At 43.6% G+C, this 17740-nt stretch overlaps 1 protein-coding gene across 1 annotated transcript in view; it reads left to right on the top strand.

The window, feature by feature from the left end:
* Positions 1-17740, top strand: part of IGF2R (insulin like growth factor 2 receptor) — a 122682-nt gene that overhangs the window by 32414 nt on the left and 72528 nt on the right. The window contains exons 3-5 of the mRNA XM_021669685.2: positions 4777-4901; positions 6426-6524; positions 15409-15541. Coding sequence (XP_021525360.2) covers positions 4777-4901; positions 6426-6524; positions 15409-15541 — 357 coding nt within the window. The remainder of the gene's footprint in view (positions 1-4776; positions 4902-6425; positions 6525-15408; positions 15542-17740) is intronic.

Below are 17740 nucleotides of genomic sequence, written 5' to 3'. Positions count from 1 at the left end.
GTTCTAATTGCTGTGGCAGGAGGGCTGCCTGTAAAGTCAGATCACCAGGCTTTGTAGCTTCAAGGAGGCTGAGTCACTGTTGGGCTTAGAGGTGCGACTTGGTGGTCTGACTGAGCTGCCTCTGTGGGCCAGTGCAGCCAGGCATGGTGGTGCAGGTGAGAGCGTGGCCTGGAGGGCTCCAAGGTGCAGCCTGGCCAGCGAGGTGTGGAAGGCCCTGGCAAGCGCTCTCTGGAGCTTTCGGAGGTGTGGCCTGGTAGTCCGGGAAGGTCTAGTGAGTGCGGCTTGGAATGCTGAGCGGTGTGGCCTGGCTGGCACCGAGGTCCCTGCAGGGGTCCTGGAGAACCTGAAGCTGCGGCCCCGGGAGTGTGGCCAGTGTGGTGTAGAGGCCCGTGTGTGCAGCCTGGTGGTTCCTGTGAGCATGGTTTGGAGGGCCTGGTGAGTGTGTCCTGGTGGGCCCCGCGAGCATGGCCTAGAGTGTCACCAAATCAAACTGGACTCGTCTACTTGTGCACCAGGGAAGGCCAAACACCGAAGCGCAGGGGGTTTGCTGGAGAGTGGACCAGGAGGAGACAGGAGGAATGTTCAAACCTGTCTCCCTGGCTCAGGTTTTATAAGCTTAGGGTAATGAAGTGCAATCTGATTGGATCTTGCAATGAGGTGGACACCAGGGCTCTATCTGATTGGATCATGGATCTTGATTTGATTGGATCTTGGATCCTGCCCCGCCATGTGCGCTTCTTAATTTAGTCCCACTCCTCAGTCCGGTTCGAGCGCTTAGGTTCCGCCCCTGTTGCAAGCTTGGTTCATCTGGCAGGCTCGGGTGACGTGACCGCAAACTGGGAGCCATGGCTGCTGAAAGACAGTGAACATCTTTGTACACGCAAGAGGATCCAGCTTGGTCTAATGTGGTTCTGTGTGGGCTCTGCCAGCGAGTCTTAGGGGTTCTTCTGGCTGGCAGCCCCGCGGGCTTGGAGCTTGGGGTCAGCAGTGCTGCGAGGCTGAGGCTTGGCCTGTTGGGCACAGGCCTTGGAAGCTGGCTGGGGGCCAGTCCCTGCCTGGCCCTTCTTTGGGAGGCCGCGGTTCTCTGTAGCCTCTCGCTGGTGTCTGCTCTTTGCCGCTGGGCTGCGAGGAATCCTCAGAAGGCTGGGTGTGCGCTGCCTCGGATCTGCCAGCAAGGGCTGCAGTGGCTACCCGCATGGCTGCGCGGCTGTGTCCTTCTTCCCGCTTCCAGGGCCTTTTTCTACGTCCTTTTCAGGATGTACTCTGTACATTATGAGGGACCCGAAGGAGCTCTAGACACAGAGGGGTCACCCTGTATGCGAACAGGACCACGAGTTTTGGGACTTGGCCTGTGAAGCTGCCAGGAGATGCCGCATCCCTCTGGCTGCTGCCCCCATCCCCCACCCGAACCTATTCCCCTCCCCATTCCCCCCGCCCTGCAGCCCTCCCTGCCTCCTGGGCCTCTCGAGTCTCCCCGGGTCCCTCATGCCTCCTGGACCTCTCGTGCCTCCCAAGGACCCCTTGCCCCCTGGGCTTGTCGCGCCTCCTGCCGCCCCCCATAGCGTCTTCTGCCCCCTTCCCCCATGCCTCTTGGGCCTCTCGAGTCTACCCGGTCCTCCGCGTGTCCCCGCGCCCTTCGAGACTCCTTGGCCCCCGTGCCTCCCCGCGCCTCTGCGCCTACTGGGACTCTGCGCCTACTGGGCTCCGCGCCTACCGAGCCTCCCGCGCCCCGCCCCGCCGCTTTTCTCCTCACGTCCCTCTGCTCCCCACTCCTGTGCCTCCCTGCTTTCCCCCGCACCACCCGGCGCCCTTCGTGCCCCAAGTGCCTCCCTGCACCCTGCATGCCCCGTGCGCCTGCTGCACCCCCCCGCACGCCTTCCACGTCTCCAGCCCTCGCGCACCTTCAGCTGCGCATCTCCCCAGGCGGGCACCTTGGAGGCGGGCGCCGCTGAGCCTGCCCCGCCCTGCCCCTGCTCAACGCCTCCCAGACACGCCTACTGCGGGCGGGACTCGGGGAGCTGTCCAGGCATGGGAGCTGTCCAGGCGCGCGAGAGCTGTCCAGGCGCGCAGGATCTGTCCAGGCTCACCGGAGCTGTCCAGGCGCACGGGAGCTGTCCAGGCGCGCAGGAGCTGTCCAGGCTCGCAGGAACTGCCCACGGGGCGCTGTCCATGGGGGCACTGTCCTTGGTCCTAGCGCCTCTGCAGGGCTTCTGTGTCCTTTTGGCCGAGCCGAATTTAAGTCCGAGGGGGAAAGGTTTTAGAAAAGACTCTGGGCGTTGCAGATTGCGAAGGATGATCCTGGCCGACCTTTGCACGTAGGCAGAAGAACCACCTGGCCGTCAGCCTGGTGCTGTGGAACAGCCCTGACTTCTGGTCCACCCCTGCCCTCCTTCTGCTCCTGTCCCAAGACTTCAGGTGTATATGGGATTGGATCAGCTTTTGTGCCGAGCTCATGACACGTGCAGTGATCCATGTGTTAATCCATGGACTAACCTTTTTCCTTTTAAAAATTTAGTTGTTTTGTATAATGTAATGAGTCCTGTTTTCAACAAAAATCTAGAATCTTGGCAGTAACCACTATCTGACTGTTTTACTCTTCCCTCTTTCGCTTTCCACTAGAAGTAATCATTAGCCCACATTTCGTATTAATTTTTTTAACTCTGTCTAATTTCCAAAATAAATATGTGCATATGCAACTAGCTTTATTAAAGTGTATATCTTCCTTTGTATAGCTTTTTGGGACCTGAGTGATAACAGCATTATTACTAAAAATCAACCATATTGTTGTTTTTCATTGTAGTTTATTCCTTCTGACTGCGTGATAGTTTATTGTGTGGATCTGCCAGAGTTAATTGATCCACTCTTCTGTTGATGGGCCTTTGGTTATTTCCAGGTTTTTGCACTTACGAAGAGCATGAGATATTCTTTCATGTTTTCTGCAGTGCATGTTTCACGTGTGCATAGTTTTCTCTATGTGTAGACCTGAGTGGAATAACTAGGTCACAGGGCACACAAGTATTCAATTTTAGGGCATAATGTCCTGCTGACTTAAATAGTTGTTGAACCACTTAACATTTCACTAGCAACACAGGAGAGCTCTGACCCATCTCACCTCTGACACTTGGTATTCAATTTTTTGCCAGAGGGATGACTGTAAATGGTATACCATTTTGGTCTTGATTTGAAATTCCTTGATTACCAATAACATTGAATATCTGTTAACATATTTATTGATGTACATTTTTCTTCAGTTTACTTGATCATGTTTTGTTCATTTTATATTGGGTTATCTATTACACGTGACCTAGATTAGAATTTTTTCTTTTCATTGGATATTAAAATCCACCATTATGTGGCTAGGTGTGGGTTTTTCGTTCTCTCTCCTTTGTGGCATGGTGTGTGCTTTCTCAGTCAGAGGTAATTTATCGTCCTTTATTTCCTGGAATTATATATAAAAAATTCTTATTTGTTTGCATGTGAATGCATGTAGAGATTCTTGATGGTGGTTCTTTGCCAGTTCTGTGTTTTTCCCAGTTTATAACTTACTCCATTTTCTTGAAGCTATTTTTTGTTAAGTATAAACTCTTAAATTGAATAGGTTAACCTTATTAATCTTTTTAGTCTTAAGAAATATTTTCTATGTTAATATTTCCACCGTGATTTGAAGTTTGGATTTTGATGTTTACATCTTTAATCCATTTAGGCAGAGGTGTTTAATCTTTTGGCTTTCCTGGGCCACACTGGAAGAAGAATACTGTTTTTGGCCACACATAAAATACACTGACGCTAATGATACCTAATGAGCCCCCCTCTCTCTCTCTCTCTTTCTCACACACACACACACACACACACACACACACAATGCTTTAAGACAGTTTACAAGTTTGTGTTGGGCTGCATTCAAAGCATTCTGGGCTGTATGTGGCCCAGGGCCGTGGGTTGGACAAGCTTTCATTTAGAGTTGATTTTTGTACCTAGTACTAGGATAGGGATCAAATTTTATCTTTTTCCATATGGATAAGCATTTTGTTTCTAGTTCTGTTTCTGTTTCCAGTTCTGTTTATTGAACAGCCTCCTCTTTTCCCTGATCTATTACTTCTGCCGTGATCAAAGTTTAATTCATACTTGTGTCTCTGTGCTCTCTCTTCTAGTTGATTGGTCTCTATTCTAGTCTTTTGATCAGCTTATTCCTATGCCAACCCCTATCATGTTGATTTTTATATAGATTTTTTATTCTGGACTGTTACAATAATGTCCGAGAGAAACAGAGATGTGGTTACTCTACTTGTGGGCCTTTCTAGAGAATGTTGATTTTGTAGCATATGTGACAGGAAGTATTGACAAATTTCAGTGACTGAGTTTTATATTCTGATTTATATTTTTGAAGATCACACTGGTACAAGATGGATGAGGAATTGGGGCTGGTGAGGGATGAGACTAGTGTGGAGACAGGGGACGAGTTAGGTGGCCAGTGCTGGAGTGCAGGTAGTGGTTTTAGTGGGAGTAGAGGTGGAGAAATGTGGACAGATTTGAGATGGGTGCACAGCTGTGGACCTTTCTGATATATAGAATGCAGCAGACAAGGGAAAGATGGCACTCAATGTAATGTAATGGGGATGCCACTCCTGAGATGGAAAATTCTGGGAAAGGACAGTTTTATAAATTTATAAGCTATCAGATACATTATAATGACACTTCTAATTTGCTTTTCCTTGGAAATAGCTTTTTGGTTATGTATGTTTTATAGTCTGTTCACTCTGTTTTCTCTCCAAATAGGTGACTATCCTCTGAGAAGTGCAACCAGATCTCTTCTGGAATTCAACACAACAGTGAGCTGTGACCAGCAAGGCACAAATCACAGAGTCCAGAGCAGCATCGCCTTCCTGTGTGGGAAAACCCTGGTGAGTCCACAAAGCCACTTTATGTATTTCTTAAAAAAAAAAAAAAAAGTCTGCTTCTTGAAGAATCAGTGCGCAAACTTAGAAACACAAATAAGAAAAACCTTACCAAATCACCGTCACCATCAAGAACCAATAAGTAAACAAAGTCTAAACTTGTTACAGCTTTTAAGTAAAACACAGACCACGTCTTTTGTAAAACTGCAATTCAAAGTGATTAGTGTGTTAGAAATCAGAGTACTGTTTAATGTTTATTTTGTAGGCATTTTTTTTCTCCTAAAACCTCTTCTAGCGTTTCATTTTGATAGGCTTTAGGGCATCGTATTTAATTTTTTTAAAAATATTTTTCTTTCCTCGTTTATGTTAAATTAGAGATACCCACATCTATTTAGGAGAAGTCTTGGCCCGTGGGTATGGGGTTCTCCAGTTTTTTGGATATTACTTGGTGTTTAAAGGGGACATCATTGTGTAAATTATTATGATTGTTCTTATATTGTATGTAATTTGTTGATTTTAATCTTTAGTTTTGTAAAGGAACTTGCAGTAAATAATTGTTTTAGCTCTTGGGAGAAGGAATTGATATGCAAATTCTATGAATGTTCCCAATCTTTAGGAAAATCAGGTTGAGTGAAGGTCTGTGGCTACTAAATTGCTTTAAAATAGCATTTTAGAGTTTGAGGCTATGACTGTTGCATCTTTAGGTCTACAGTGTCTTATCTGAAGAACTTTGAAAATAAAGCTAATATTGTTAATTTTGGATCAGCCTATGAATTGCATTGCTGTGCATATTGAAACCTTAAAAAAAAATCTGTAGCAGCATGAAATGAGAATATTTATATTTCAGAATAAAATATATAGCTGCTATTTTAACTTTAACTAATTTCCTTTGTGAATTCTGTGTTCACCATTCCGAAAATAGAACTGTGAAGGATAACTCCCTAGACTTGCATGTGGGAGTGCATAGGCCAGTGCCTGCTGTGCCTGTGTCATCCTGCGATGCTGTGGTCAACTAGTTTGTCTAGTCAACCTACTCTAATGTCCTTTTCTAATGTCCTCTAGTCCAGTCTGGTTGTGGTTAACAGGAGGAGCTGCCTTGGAGGCTGGGTGTCTGGTGGGTGTACTGACTTGGTCAGATGCGGATGGGCTCCTCATGGGAGCCTTTTCACAGGGAGCATGAGGTCATGTTTTCTGGCTTTGGTTTGCTGGCATGTGCTTGAGAACATTTGGAGTTTGAGAGGAGAATGACTGAGGATTTCTTCCCATGAACTCACTCACTATACTTGCATAGCTGAGGCGGTAGAACACTTTTGGATTAGTTACACTGAAATCCCAGCATGATTTTATGAAGCTTTTGTCTCAGAATTTTCAGATTTGGGAACCTCTCAATGACCCCATTTAATTAAAGCAGTTGCATCCCCTGCCCTTCTTGCTGCTGCTTTATTTTGGTAGCCTTTACTGCATTCTAATTTTAAAGAATAATTTTTACAATATGTGCTACGGTAACTTATAATTTTTTTTTTTTAATAGGGAACTCCTGAATTTGTAACTGCAACAGAATGTGTGCACTACTTTGAGTGGAGGACCACTGCAGCCTGCAAGAAAGACATATTTAAAGCAAATAAGGAGGTAACATGGGAACTTCAAACTTACATGCTTATGAAGTATACTCTGGGGACCTTTATCTTTCAAATACTGATTCTAACCTTTTGGGGTGAAAATCTTTTTTAGCTTCCAAATTGCATTTGAGCAGATAAACCATGTGATTTAATATTTAAAACTTTTCTGAGTGGTTCTTATTTTTAGGACAGGGCATTTAAAATATCACAGGATGTGATTTTTGGTCCAGATTGGAAATAGAATGGCTCATCCATATAGGGCAAGTTAGTTCTTGGTTTCTAAGTGCAGCTCAGTAAACTAAGTGACGTGGTTGGGCTTGGGCTTAAGAGTATTCACTATACCTGCAGGAGCGATCTGTTTCTGGCCTTGACTGCTTCATCTTCCTTTGCACCTGGCTTTCCACCTGTGTTGCACCTGCTCTGATAAGTCTTCTTTACCTGTTTGTATTGTTAAATCTCTCTGTCCCTCTCCCCAGCCTTGGGTTGACTTCTGGCTGCAGTGTGAGTCCAGGCCAGGTGTCCCTTAAATTCTTTTCCAGCTCACCTCAGAGACTAGATTGCTAGATTTCTGTTATTGTTATGTCTGCTTCTTGTTACTTGAACACAGAATTCCTTGGTCAAGATATATATAAACGTACACACACCTATATGTATTTGTTGTGTGCCCCATGATGTTTTGAAATACGTATACATTGTGGAATGGCTACCTCGAGCTAATCATATGTGCATTATGTCACATACTTACAGTTTTTGTGTTGTGAGGACACTTAAAATCTACTCTCTTAGTGATATGCAAGAACACATTATGTTGTTATTAACTGTAGTGGTGTTTAATGGATCTCTCGGGCAGGTCATTCTTGTGGAATAATGAAATGTCGTCTTCCCCAGCTTGGACACCCTGGTGTTGCTCTGCTACTTGATTCTCCCTGGCCCTGGGGAGGATCAGACTGTTCCTTCTGCTGCTTCTCCATGCCCACCACCCCAGATCCTAAAGGGAGTTTCCTGTTCTCACCTTGATAACAATCTTAGTTAATTGATTATCTCTCTTTTCTCTATGCTGTTTTTAAGAATTTTCAAAGATTGTAAGGATTCAGGAACTAATGAATGGTCATAATGAGTAATTTTTACTGGTAGCTTAATACCATGCAGTTTAATAAGGCAAAAAGAAATATTTATTTTTAAAAAATTAACTCAAATTTAATTTTGAATAATAAATCACTAATTTTTTCAAATGTGGTCATCTATAAAGGGAAAAACAATTTCATATGGAAGTGGAAGTGGAAAAATATTGCCTCCCAGAAAAAGACATAAGGAGCAGTCAATGAAAAAAGTTTAAAGTGGTAAGAATTAAGGTTGATATTTAGAAAGTAGGGTCAAATGTCAACTTTCATTTAAAAACTTAGGTAAAGCTGTTAGATGACATATTGTTAGCTGTAGGAAAAGCATCTCAAAGCAGACATCTGTTTGAGGGGTGGGAGTGAGGGTGGGAGTACCGTGTGTTCATTCTCACATTGCTATGAAGAAACACTGGAGACTGGGTAATTTATAAAGAAAAGAGGTTTAATTTGCTCACAGTTCTGCAAGTTGTACAGGAAGCATGGCAGCATCTGCTTCTGGAGAGGCCTCAGGAAGCTTACTGTCTTGCTGGAAGACAAAGGCAAAAGACTATCGAACACCTCACATGGCCAGAGCCAAGGGATTGAGTGGGAGGGGGAGGTGCCACCCACTTTTTTTTTTTTTGAGGCGGAGTTTTGCTGTTGTTACCCAGACTGGAGTGCAATGGTGCGATCTCAGCTCACCGCAACCTCCGCCTCCTGGGTTCAAGCAATTCTCCTGCCTCAGCCTCCCGAGTAGCTGGGATTACAGGCGCGCACCACCATGCCCAGCTAATTTTTGTATTTTTAGTAGAGATGAGGTTTCACCTTGTTGACTAGGATGGTCTCGATCTCTTGACCTCGTGATCCACCCGCCTTGGCCTCCCAAAGTGCTGGAATTACAGGCATGAGCCACCGTGCCCGGCGCCACCCACTTTTAAATGGCCACATCTCACAAGAACTCACTATCATGAGAACAAGCAAGGAGGGGTACATGGTATCTGTCCTCATGATCCAGTCACCTCCTCAAGCCCCGCCTCCAACGTTGAGGATTACAATTTGACACGAGATTTGGGTGAGGACACACAGTCATCCTAAAGTGTCCATTTGGCCAAATCTGAGTTTGCTTCCTGTGGGAGGTTGGAGGCTGCGACCACAGTGGTGCCCTCTGCTCTCCTGTTAGACCCCAGACCTCTCAGTCCCACAGATACTCTCCTGGGCTCTGATTTTCCAACCTGATCATGATACCCTTTTTTTTTTCTGTTTTATCTGAGTGTACCTCTTACCTCATGTTGCTGAATTGACAATTGTGTCTTCTACCACCTAGGAAAAGATTGCTTTCAAAATAAATGAATAGCAATTTGTTTTCTGTGGGTCAGAAATCACCAACTACAGCCCATGTGTCGAAGCCTGCCCTGGCCCTTTTTTGTACAACCCCAGTGCTAAGAATGATTTTCACATTTTTACAGGATTGTTATAAAACAAAGAGGAATATGCCACAGAGACCTATGTGACCCGCAAAACCCAAAATGTAGATACCACATGGCCCTTTGTAAAAAAAAAAAATGTGCTGATCTGTGTTCTAAATAGTTTTTGGGGTGGGAGTGGGGCGGTATAGTCTGTGGTTTTCTCAAAACAATGACATTTAATTTCTCTTAGGAGCAGATGGAAGATGCATGAGAAATATTTGTAATTTGTTCTCTTATCTCTTCAGGTGTGATTGGCAGCTGGGGCTTTATTCATTGAGTTTTCACTTATTGAGAGCCTATTGTGAGCTAAGCGGTAGGAATTTTGTTAAGTTTTGGGTAGGAATTTTGTTAAGTTTTGGAATGCTTTCAGAGAGCCTATAGACTAATGGTGTGGAGGACATATCCATATTCACTAACTCAGTTTTTTTTTTTTTTTTTTTTTTTTACCTTAGGGATAGATTAATTACATAGAAAGAACTGAAAAGCATAATGACCACTAAAAATGTAGTGCTGTCACTGTTAGCAAATCTTAATAAAGCGTATGCCCTTTTTTCTGTTTTCAGTTTGATTTGATTACACCTTACGGGTTGGTATAATAACTTTAAAACATATTAAAGGTTTATGTACTTATAAAGCACTCATTCCCTGAAGAAAAAAAAAAATCTCAGTTTGGTTTAGTGTCAGTATAGTCTTCCTTTCTACAATGTCTACAGTTTTTACTGATGTCTCATTTATTTATTAGTTTTGCTCTGTCACATTTAGAATGATTTTGATGGGCAAAAATTATGTTAGTTCCAAATAGCACCTTTAAACTTATTGTTATAGTTTGTTCAGTGGATTCTGGTAGGGGCCTGTAAGATAATTATTTCTTTAAAGCATTGTGTAAATATACCTCCTACCATAGTGCCCTTGGGAACAGGCAAAATTCAGAACTGGCCTGCTGGTAGTCTTAGCAGGGTTATAAAAGTAAGATTATTATATAAAAAACAGCATTAACTCAATGTGTGGTGTGTTGCAGTTGGCAAACAACCTCGCTCCCCAGGCTGCTAAATTCCTGGTCTTATGAATGTCTCCATTGCTGTGTTTGCTGTAACAGGAAGTGGGAGGACGTTCCCCAGTAGCCTTGACTGTTTTTCCGATGCACACTCCAATTCTGTGGAGTGCGGTATGAGGCATGTCTTCTCTCCCTTTCTGGAGTAGAGAGACAGCCAGAAGTTGCTACCTGCCCCAAGCAGGGTGCCTGCCGATCTTGCCAACTTGGAATCCTCTAAGTGTCTTGGTGAAATGGAGCTATTTTCAGAATGAAGAGTTCTTTGATTTTCCCTTCTTGCCATATGCCATCTTGCTCCCTTTCCATCATAGGCTTTCATTTTGCTGGCTAGCGAGTTGCATCTTTTCTTGCATCCTACCCAGTCCACTGACTCAGTCCCCTCTTGGGTTAATGTTTTTGTGTAAACTTGCTGGGGATGACAAGCTTTAGATTTGCAGTATGATGGGCACTTGTGGCTTTTTACTGTAACCCAATTATAGTCTGTGGCAATAACTTCCTTTTATTTTCATTGCCCTTCTGCGTCAATGTGGTGGTAGGCTTAAGCTCCGTGTGCTGATACCCTCTGAGCACTAGAGGTTCCAACTTCCTCCATTATTAGTAGAAACATTTAGGTGTCTGAGAAGTATTTTAGGCGACAGGCAACTTTGCTTTGAGGATATGGTGCCCCTGAGGCTTGTGAGTAGGTGTAGGTCCTTTGATTCACTCTATTAGCTCTCCATGAATCTCTGACAGCAGGACTGGGGAAAAAGGTTAGTGGGTTAGAGCATTCATGCAGATTTGATAGCCTATTTCTAAGAGAAATTTGGAAGCTAAATATTAAGCAGTTAACTTTTGTAAATAGACCTATCTGTGAATTGCTTCAGTCTAAAAGATAAAATTTTAGGAAATTTATCTATGGAAAATAAGAAAACTGCTTTGAAATGATCACAGAGAACATGAAATTTTAGAATATTCTTTGGAAGAGGTAGTTAAAATGATGCCAGTGTATTATTTTGGAAATAAGACTTACAGGGATGTTTCACATAGTCATGGTTCACTTGGTGACCAGGGCCTTCTTTACTGTGGGAGGGTTCATCTTTGGGCTTGAGTTCTTGCTGTGATGTGGAAGTTGGGTGCCCCCACTTCATGAAACTGTACTGCAAAGATGTGGCCTCAGAGCCATGGTTTCTGTCCAGGGCAGGGAGTCTTGCAGTCTGGGGCAGTTTCACCATCTGAGCACAGATCCTGATATAGTTTGAATTTTTTCCCTGTCCAAATCTCATGTTGAATTTTAATCCCTAGTGTTGGAGGTGGGGCTTGGTGGAAGGTGATTAAATCATGGGGGCAGTCCCTCATGAATGGTTTAGCACCATCCCCTTGGTGCTGTCCTCATGATTGTGAGTGAATCCTCTTGAGATGTGGTTGTTTCAAAGTGTGTGGCACCTCACTTTGCTCCTGCCTTTGCTGTGTGACATGCTTGCTCCTGCGTCACTTTCTGCCATAAGTAAATGCTTCTTGAGGCCTCCCTAGAAGCTGAGCTATGCTTCTTGTACAACCTGCAGAACTGTGAGCCAATTAAACCTCTTTTCTTTATAAATTACCCAGTGTCAGATATTTATAGCAGTGCAAGAACAACCTAATACAGACTGCTTGGATCTCAGCTGGTTTTTTTGGCCTGCTGCCAGTGATGGGCCACAAGTAAGAAACTCACTGAGTTAAGGGCATTAGAACTTAGTGGGTTCTGCTATTGCCTGCTGAGCTATGGAGCTCAGGCTGCACCTTTTCTTCCCATGTGGGCTCTTTGGTGCAATAGAGGTGCCTCTGTCCCTTCCTAGAATGTTGCCCTGGAGGCCCTCTGATCATCGTTGGGGCCAGTGCATGTGTCAGCTGTTAGAGAGCCTGAAGATGGGCTTGCCTGACCCAGCTCCGCCCAGCTTTCCTTCCTCAACGTGCCTTGATGGCAGAACACAAGACCGTAATGCTTAGGCGTCCCATGGCACCACCCATTTTCTGGCACATGGGAGTAGTCTCCCAGTTAACAAAGGCTAAGCATAAATCCTGCAAGTACCATTTCCTGGCCAGGAGGTGAACTTGCATAGCCCATCTGCTGACACAGCTGTGTACACAATTGCACAGTGCAATGGCAGGAGACAAGCTTTGCATGATCTCCATTACCATCATCCCTCCCCACACCCTGGCTACTCAGGAGGTCCTGAGCCTGCTTACCAGCCTGGTCTATTACTACTGTTTGAGAAAGTCACCACACAAAGACTATCTATAACCAAGGAGTTCATACAGAGTCTTTGCTGCTAAAAGTATCCAGAAGCAAAGCCAAATAAAATTATGCAACATACATTATAGTCAGATTCTCAAGGCGGGGGAAAACCCTCTAGTCCTAGCAAAAGTAAATTCGAAACCAAAAAGTGACAGTTTCTCTAGATGAGAAGGAACCAGGGTAACAATTCTGGAAATATGAAGGTGTTATAACACCCCCAAAGGATCATATTAATCCTCCAGAAATAGTTCCTAAACAAAGTGAAATGACTGAAATCCTAAAGAATTCAAAATATTTATTTTTAAGAAGCTTAATAAGATGAGAAAGTTGAAAACCAATACAAAGAAATCAGAAAATCAATCCAGGATATAAATGAGAAATTTACCAAAGAGATATTGTTTAAAAATTAAATAGAGTTTCTAGAAATGAAAATGTTATTATAAGAATTATAAAATACAATTGAAAGCTTCAACAGTAGACTGTGCCCACCAATAGATGACTAAGTAAAGAACGTCTACACACACACACGTATACCATGGAATACCATTCAGCCATAAGACAGAATGAAATCCTGTGTTTTGCAGTAATATTGATGGAACTTGAGGCCATTATCTTGAGTGAAATAACTTAGTCAAACACCACATATTCTCATTTATAAGTGGGAGCTAAATAATACATACACATGGACATAGTGACTGGAATAATAAATATTGGAGCTTCAGAAAGGTGAGAAGGTGGGAAGGTGGTGAGGGATGAGAAATGAGAAATGCCCTAATGAGTACAATATACAGTATTCCAGTGTTGGTTACACTAAAAGCACAGACTTCACTACTGTGTCCTATCCATGTAATGCAGGTGCACTTGTTCCTCTTAAATCTATGTAAAGAAAGATGCGCCCTCTTAAAGTGCAGGGTCTTACCTACTCTAACAGTAGGCTTTCTTGATGTTTTTAAAATGAAAAGATTGTTAGTTCATAGGTATGAGAGACTGGTCGTAAATTAGAACCGGGTTAAGGATGGATTGAAATACCCAGAGGAAGAACTCATCTTCACAGTTTATGGAACTAATATTTGCTGAGCTCTCGCTATGTTCTAGGCATCATCCTTAGCCTGCAGTGACAAACCCTTGTCCTCAAGGAGCCCCTATTCTAGTGGAGGGAAACTGACAAGTCAACAGATAGCAGTACCTAGTATCATATATCATAGCACTGTAAACAAAAGTGAGGCTGAGTACGGGAGACAGGGAGAGGTGGAGAGTGCTGTTTCAGGTAAAGGTGTCAGAAAAGGCCTCACTAAGGGTGCTGTTTCATCAGAGACCTGAACGAAGTGAAGGAAAGAGCCATGTGTATATCTGGAGAAGCACATCTCAGGTAGAGAGGACTTTGAATTTCAGGGGGGCAGAACTGCATCAAGAGGTATGTGTGGCTGCATAGAGTGAGGAGAGGGTAGGGCGGTGAGGGTGGTGTCATGAAGTAGTTTGAATTTCCTTCTCAGTGTAATGGGAAGCTGCTTTGTACAGGGAGATTTAATTCTAAAGGGCCAGTCCTGTGCTTGTGGAGACATGGGCTGAGGTAGTAGGGCATTGAAGCTAGAACTGGGGCGGGGGGCAGTGAAGATACTATTGCAGGCAAGAGATTATGGTACCTTGGACAGGGTGGCAATGGTGGAGGTGGTAAGAAGGGAGTGGATCCAGGATTTAGTCTGAAGGGAGAGCTGGTGAGACTTGCAGGTGGTTGGATGTAGACTGTGAGAGAAGGTGGCAGTGGGGCAGGGGGACCTTAAGGTTTTGCCCAAGTGACTGGTTGAATGATGGTGCCATTTGTTGAGATGAGGAACAAGGGGGAAACAGTAGGTTTTGGGGGAGAAATCAAAGGCTCATTTTAAACATCTTAAATTTGAGATGGTTTTGTATATCCAAGTGATGATGATAAACAACAGCAATAAACAGCACTTATGCCAACCAGCCAGGAGCTGTACCTCAAGCTTCATATACATTAGCTCACTCAGGCCTTACAGTAGCCCCATGAAGGAATAACTGTCATTATTCCAGTATGACATGTAGGGAAACTGAGGCACAGAGGTTAACTTCATTCATGGTCATGCTAGGCGTTCATGCCAGAGTTTGAACCCCAGGCTTTCTGCTTTGAGTCTGTGCTTATAAACATAGCTTCTGCTATTGTTGGCTGTGCAAGCCTACGGTTCTGTGGAAAGGTCAAGGCTAGAGACATGAATTTGGGAGTCACTGGCAGACATTTATAATCATGCATGAGGTCACCAAGGGACTGAGCATAGACAGGAAAGAGGGCTGCTCAGTAAGCTGTGGCACACTTCTGCATTTAGAGTCAATCAGAGGGAAGGCAAGAAAGAGGTGTGTCCAGGAGGCTGAGAAAGAGCAGGAAGTGAGGCAGAAGAGAACTAGGAGCCTGTGGATGCAAGCCACAGGAAAAAGGGGTTTCAGGAGGTGGAGAATGATCAGTAGCATCCAAAGCCATGAGAGACCATGTAAGGGGAAGGCTAGGACATGAGTGCTGGATGTGTCAGCAGAGATGTTGTGGGTGACCTGGTAAGTGGGGTTTTGAAGGAGTGGGAGACAGCAAGCTGATGTGACTGTGTTCAAGAGAGAAGGGAAGGTAGGAAGAGGAGGAGATGTGTAGGGACAATTGAAGGATTTTTGCTCTAAGTTGCAGAGACATGAGATGATAGCTGGGGGGAAATAGGGACCCGGAAGGACATTTGTGAGGTGGTCAATCTCATGGCATGCTGACTGAAACGATCCAGTGGAGAGGGAAACCCGATAATGCAAGTGGAGAGATGATTGCAGTCCTCATGTAGGTGAGAAGAGATACTGAAAACACAGAGGAGCCAAGGCATTTATTGACCTTGGCCTGGGTACTTTTGTTATTAGGGGACACCATGGCATGATAGTCCCTAAGGAATGGAGAGCAGTATTGTGTGTCATTGACTATAAACTTTTCTGATTGACCAAGATGTATATTGAAGACTTGCTTTTCTCTTCCTCCCTTTCAGGTGCCGTGCTATGCATTTGATACAGAGTTGAAGAAGCATGATCTCAATCCTCTGATCAAGCTTAGTGGTGCCTACTTGGTGGATGACTCTGATCCGGACACTTCTCTATTCATCAATGTTTGTAGAGACATAGGTATGAATCTTTGTGGAGCTGAGGGGGTGATGGTGAGGGATTTCTTATATGGCTTCAGTATCTTTGCCCTTCTATCTTTATTTCTGTTTGCACATCCATGTTACTAATGAGGTCCTCTAAGAAAGCTTTTGTCCCAAAAGATGCTCTCTTTGCACAACCCACCTCTTCTCCCCTAATAGATTCCATGCATCCTCCCCAACCCCTGCACATTCTGTCCAAACTGTTGGTCCATTCCATGTGGGTGTTCTCTCTGCCAGACACCTTGGGTTTCAAGATTCTATAGTAGTGAGGGTTGGTCTTGTTCTCTGTATGTACCTGAATCACTTGGCTCTGAGTCACGGGCTGGGTAAAAAAGAAAAAGAGATGATCAAAGACTTGAGTACTTGGTCAGGATGTATATTTTGGCCCAAGCTGACTTTTTCCTGACTTTTTCTGTACTGCTGGAACTGGTGTGAGTAGCTTTAGCATCTTCGATAAATTAACGAAAGGCTGTAAATAAATGGTCTTTATCTAAAAAGGGCCATGAGAAGTTTTACTAAGCCTTTTACTGGCCTTCAGCTGGTTTTGCTAAGCTAGGTTTCTAAAACCTAGCTTGATGTTTCCCTCAAGCGCTGTGAATTGTTAAGTCCTGTAGGCCAGGACTTTCCTTCTACAGTGCTAGACTTGAGTAAATTCTGCTAGTGACTAACTAATCAAAAGGTCATTTTTAGTGTTTTTCTTTGTTTTTTATTTCTCAAATAGTACATAATGCTTTGCCCTTAGAAAAGTTTAGAGAAAATTAAAAAAAACTCAGTATATGGAAGTGTTGCTGGATAGTAGATGAGTATTAACTTATAATTATTCTTTAAATTGTACATATACATTATACTATCTTGTTTGTGTATTATTTCTAAACAGTTAAAAACAGTAAATATACCCCATTCGGGGCTCACCAAAAGTAACCAGTGATAACTAGATTTTTTGGGGGGTTAGAGTATTACATCTTTCTTTTGTTCTCCAGGGATAACCTTTATTGGTCTTTTGGAAAAAGACTAATACAGTCTGTCATAAAAGGGTCTGTAATCCAAGTTTGGTTATAAAGTTGATGAATTGTGGATTATTGAATTCTGAATTAATATGCTGTTTTGATTTGGAAAACATTTAGGTTTCTGGTCTTTTAACATTTTGCAGATCATCTAAATTTGCTGGGTATTTTCTTATAAAAGCTTTTTCTTTCCAATTTACTGGTAATTTGAGTTGAGCTTGAATGACTTTGATTCATAGTAAAGGTGCCCCAGTTTTTACTCAGATATTCTCCATTCCCCAGAATTGCCCCAAGTCTCAAGCCAAGATTGCGTGTGACCCTCAAAACCTCATGGATAGTTTCGGCCTTGCCACCACGAACTTACCTCCTTGCATTCTCAGGGTGCTTGCTGTATATTATGCCTTTGGTATACCAAGTGGTTTGTCTTAAATTGAGTCCCCGTGAGGGCAAGGAGCCTGTGGCACAGCAGATACTATAGGTGGAACAAAGCAGCCCATTTGTGAAATTTCATAATTCCACCCTGGGTTTAGAGGGCTTGAGAGTTAAAGGTTTGCTTATCTCTTCACTAGCTGGTACCTCCTTACTGCAGAAGGTAGATAACCCTTCCCATCTTTGATTGATAAGGCAGATAAAACTCAAGAGAGGTGAGATTATTCACTCACTCATTCGTGGGAAAAGGGTTTTTTGAATCCCTCCTATGTGCTAGGCACTAATCCAGGCACTGAATTATAGCACTGAACACACCACAGTTCCTGTTTTCCTGGAGCTTTAGTTAGATAGGAGAAAAGATGCATAGTAAACAAGTAAATCCCGAAGTATGCTGTTATGTAAGGTATTGGGTCATGGCCATAGAAATGCGTGGTAAAGAGCAACCTGGCTGTGATCATAGGTGTTGCTACTGTCAGTCTCTAAAGCCTGCGTGGTGTTCGGGACATATTCTGGGTATGTTCTCATCTTTAATCTTGCCCCAAACCTGTGCAGTAGCACTCTGGCAATTGGATAGTTTTGTAGTTAGACCAATGTTGTAGAGATAGTAAGTGGTTGATTTAGGATTTGAACCCAGAGCTGTGGTTCCTTTCCACTAATCTCCTGATTATTCCAGTGATCTGTGGAGTGCCTGCATTTTTTAGTCTCTGTAGCTTGAAAGAGGATAATGCTAACGTTGTAGCTCAAGC

The sequence above is a fragment of the Aotus nancymaae genome, unplaced genomic scaffold, assembly GCF_030222135.1.
Source record: "Aotus nancymaae isolate 86718 unplaced genomic scaffold, 86718_ANA_hifiasm-v0.15.2.pri h1tg000040l, whole genome shotgun sequence".
Taxonomy (NCBI): domain Eukaryota; kingdom Metazoa; phylum Chordata; class Mammalia; order Primates; family Aotidae; genus Aotus; species Aotus nancymaae.
This window is presented reverse-complemented; position numbering and strand designations above follow the sequence as displayed.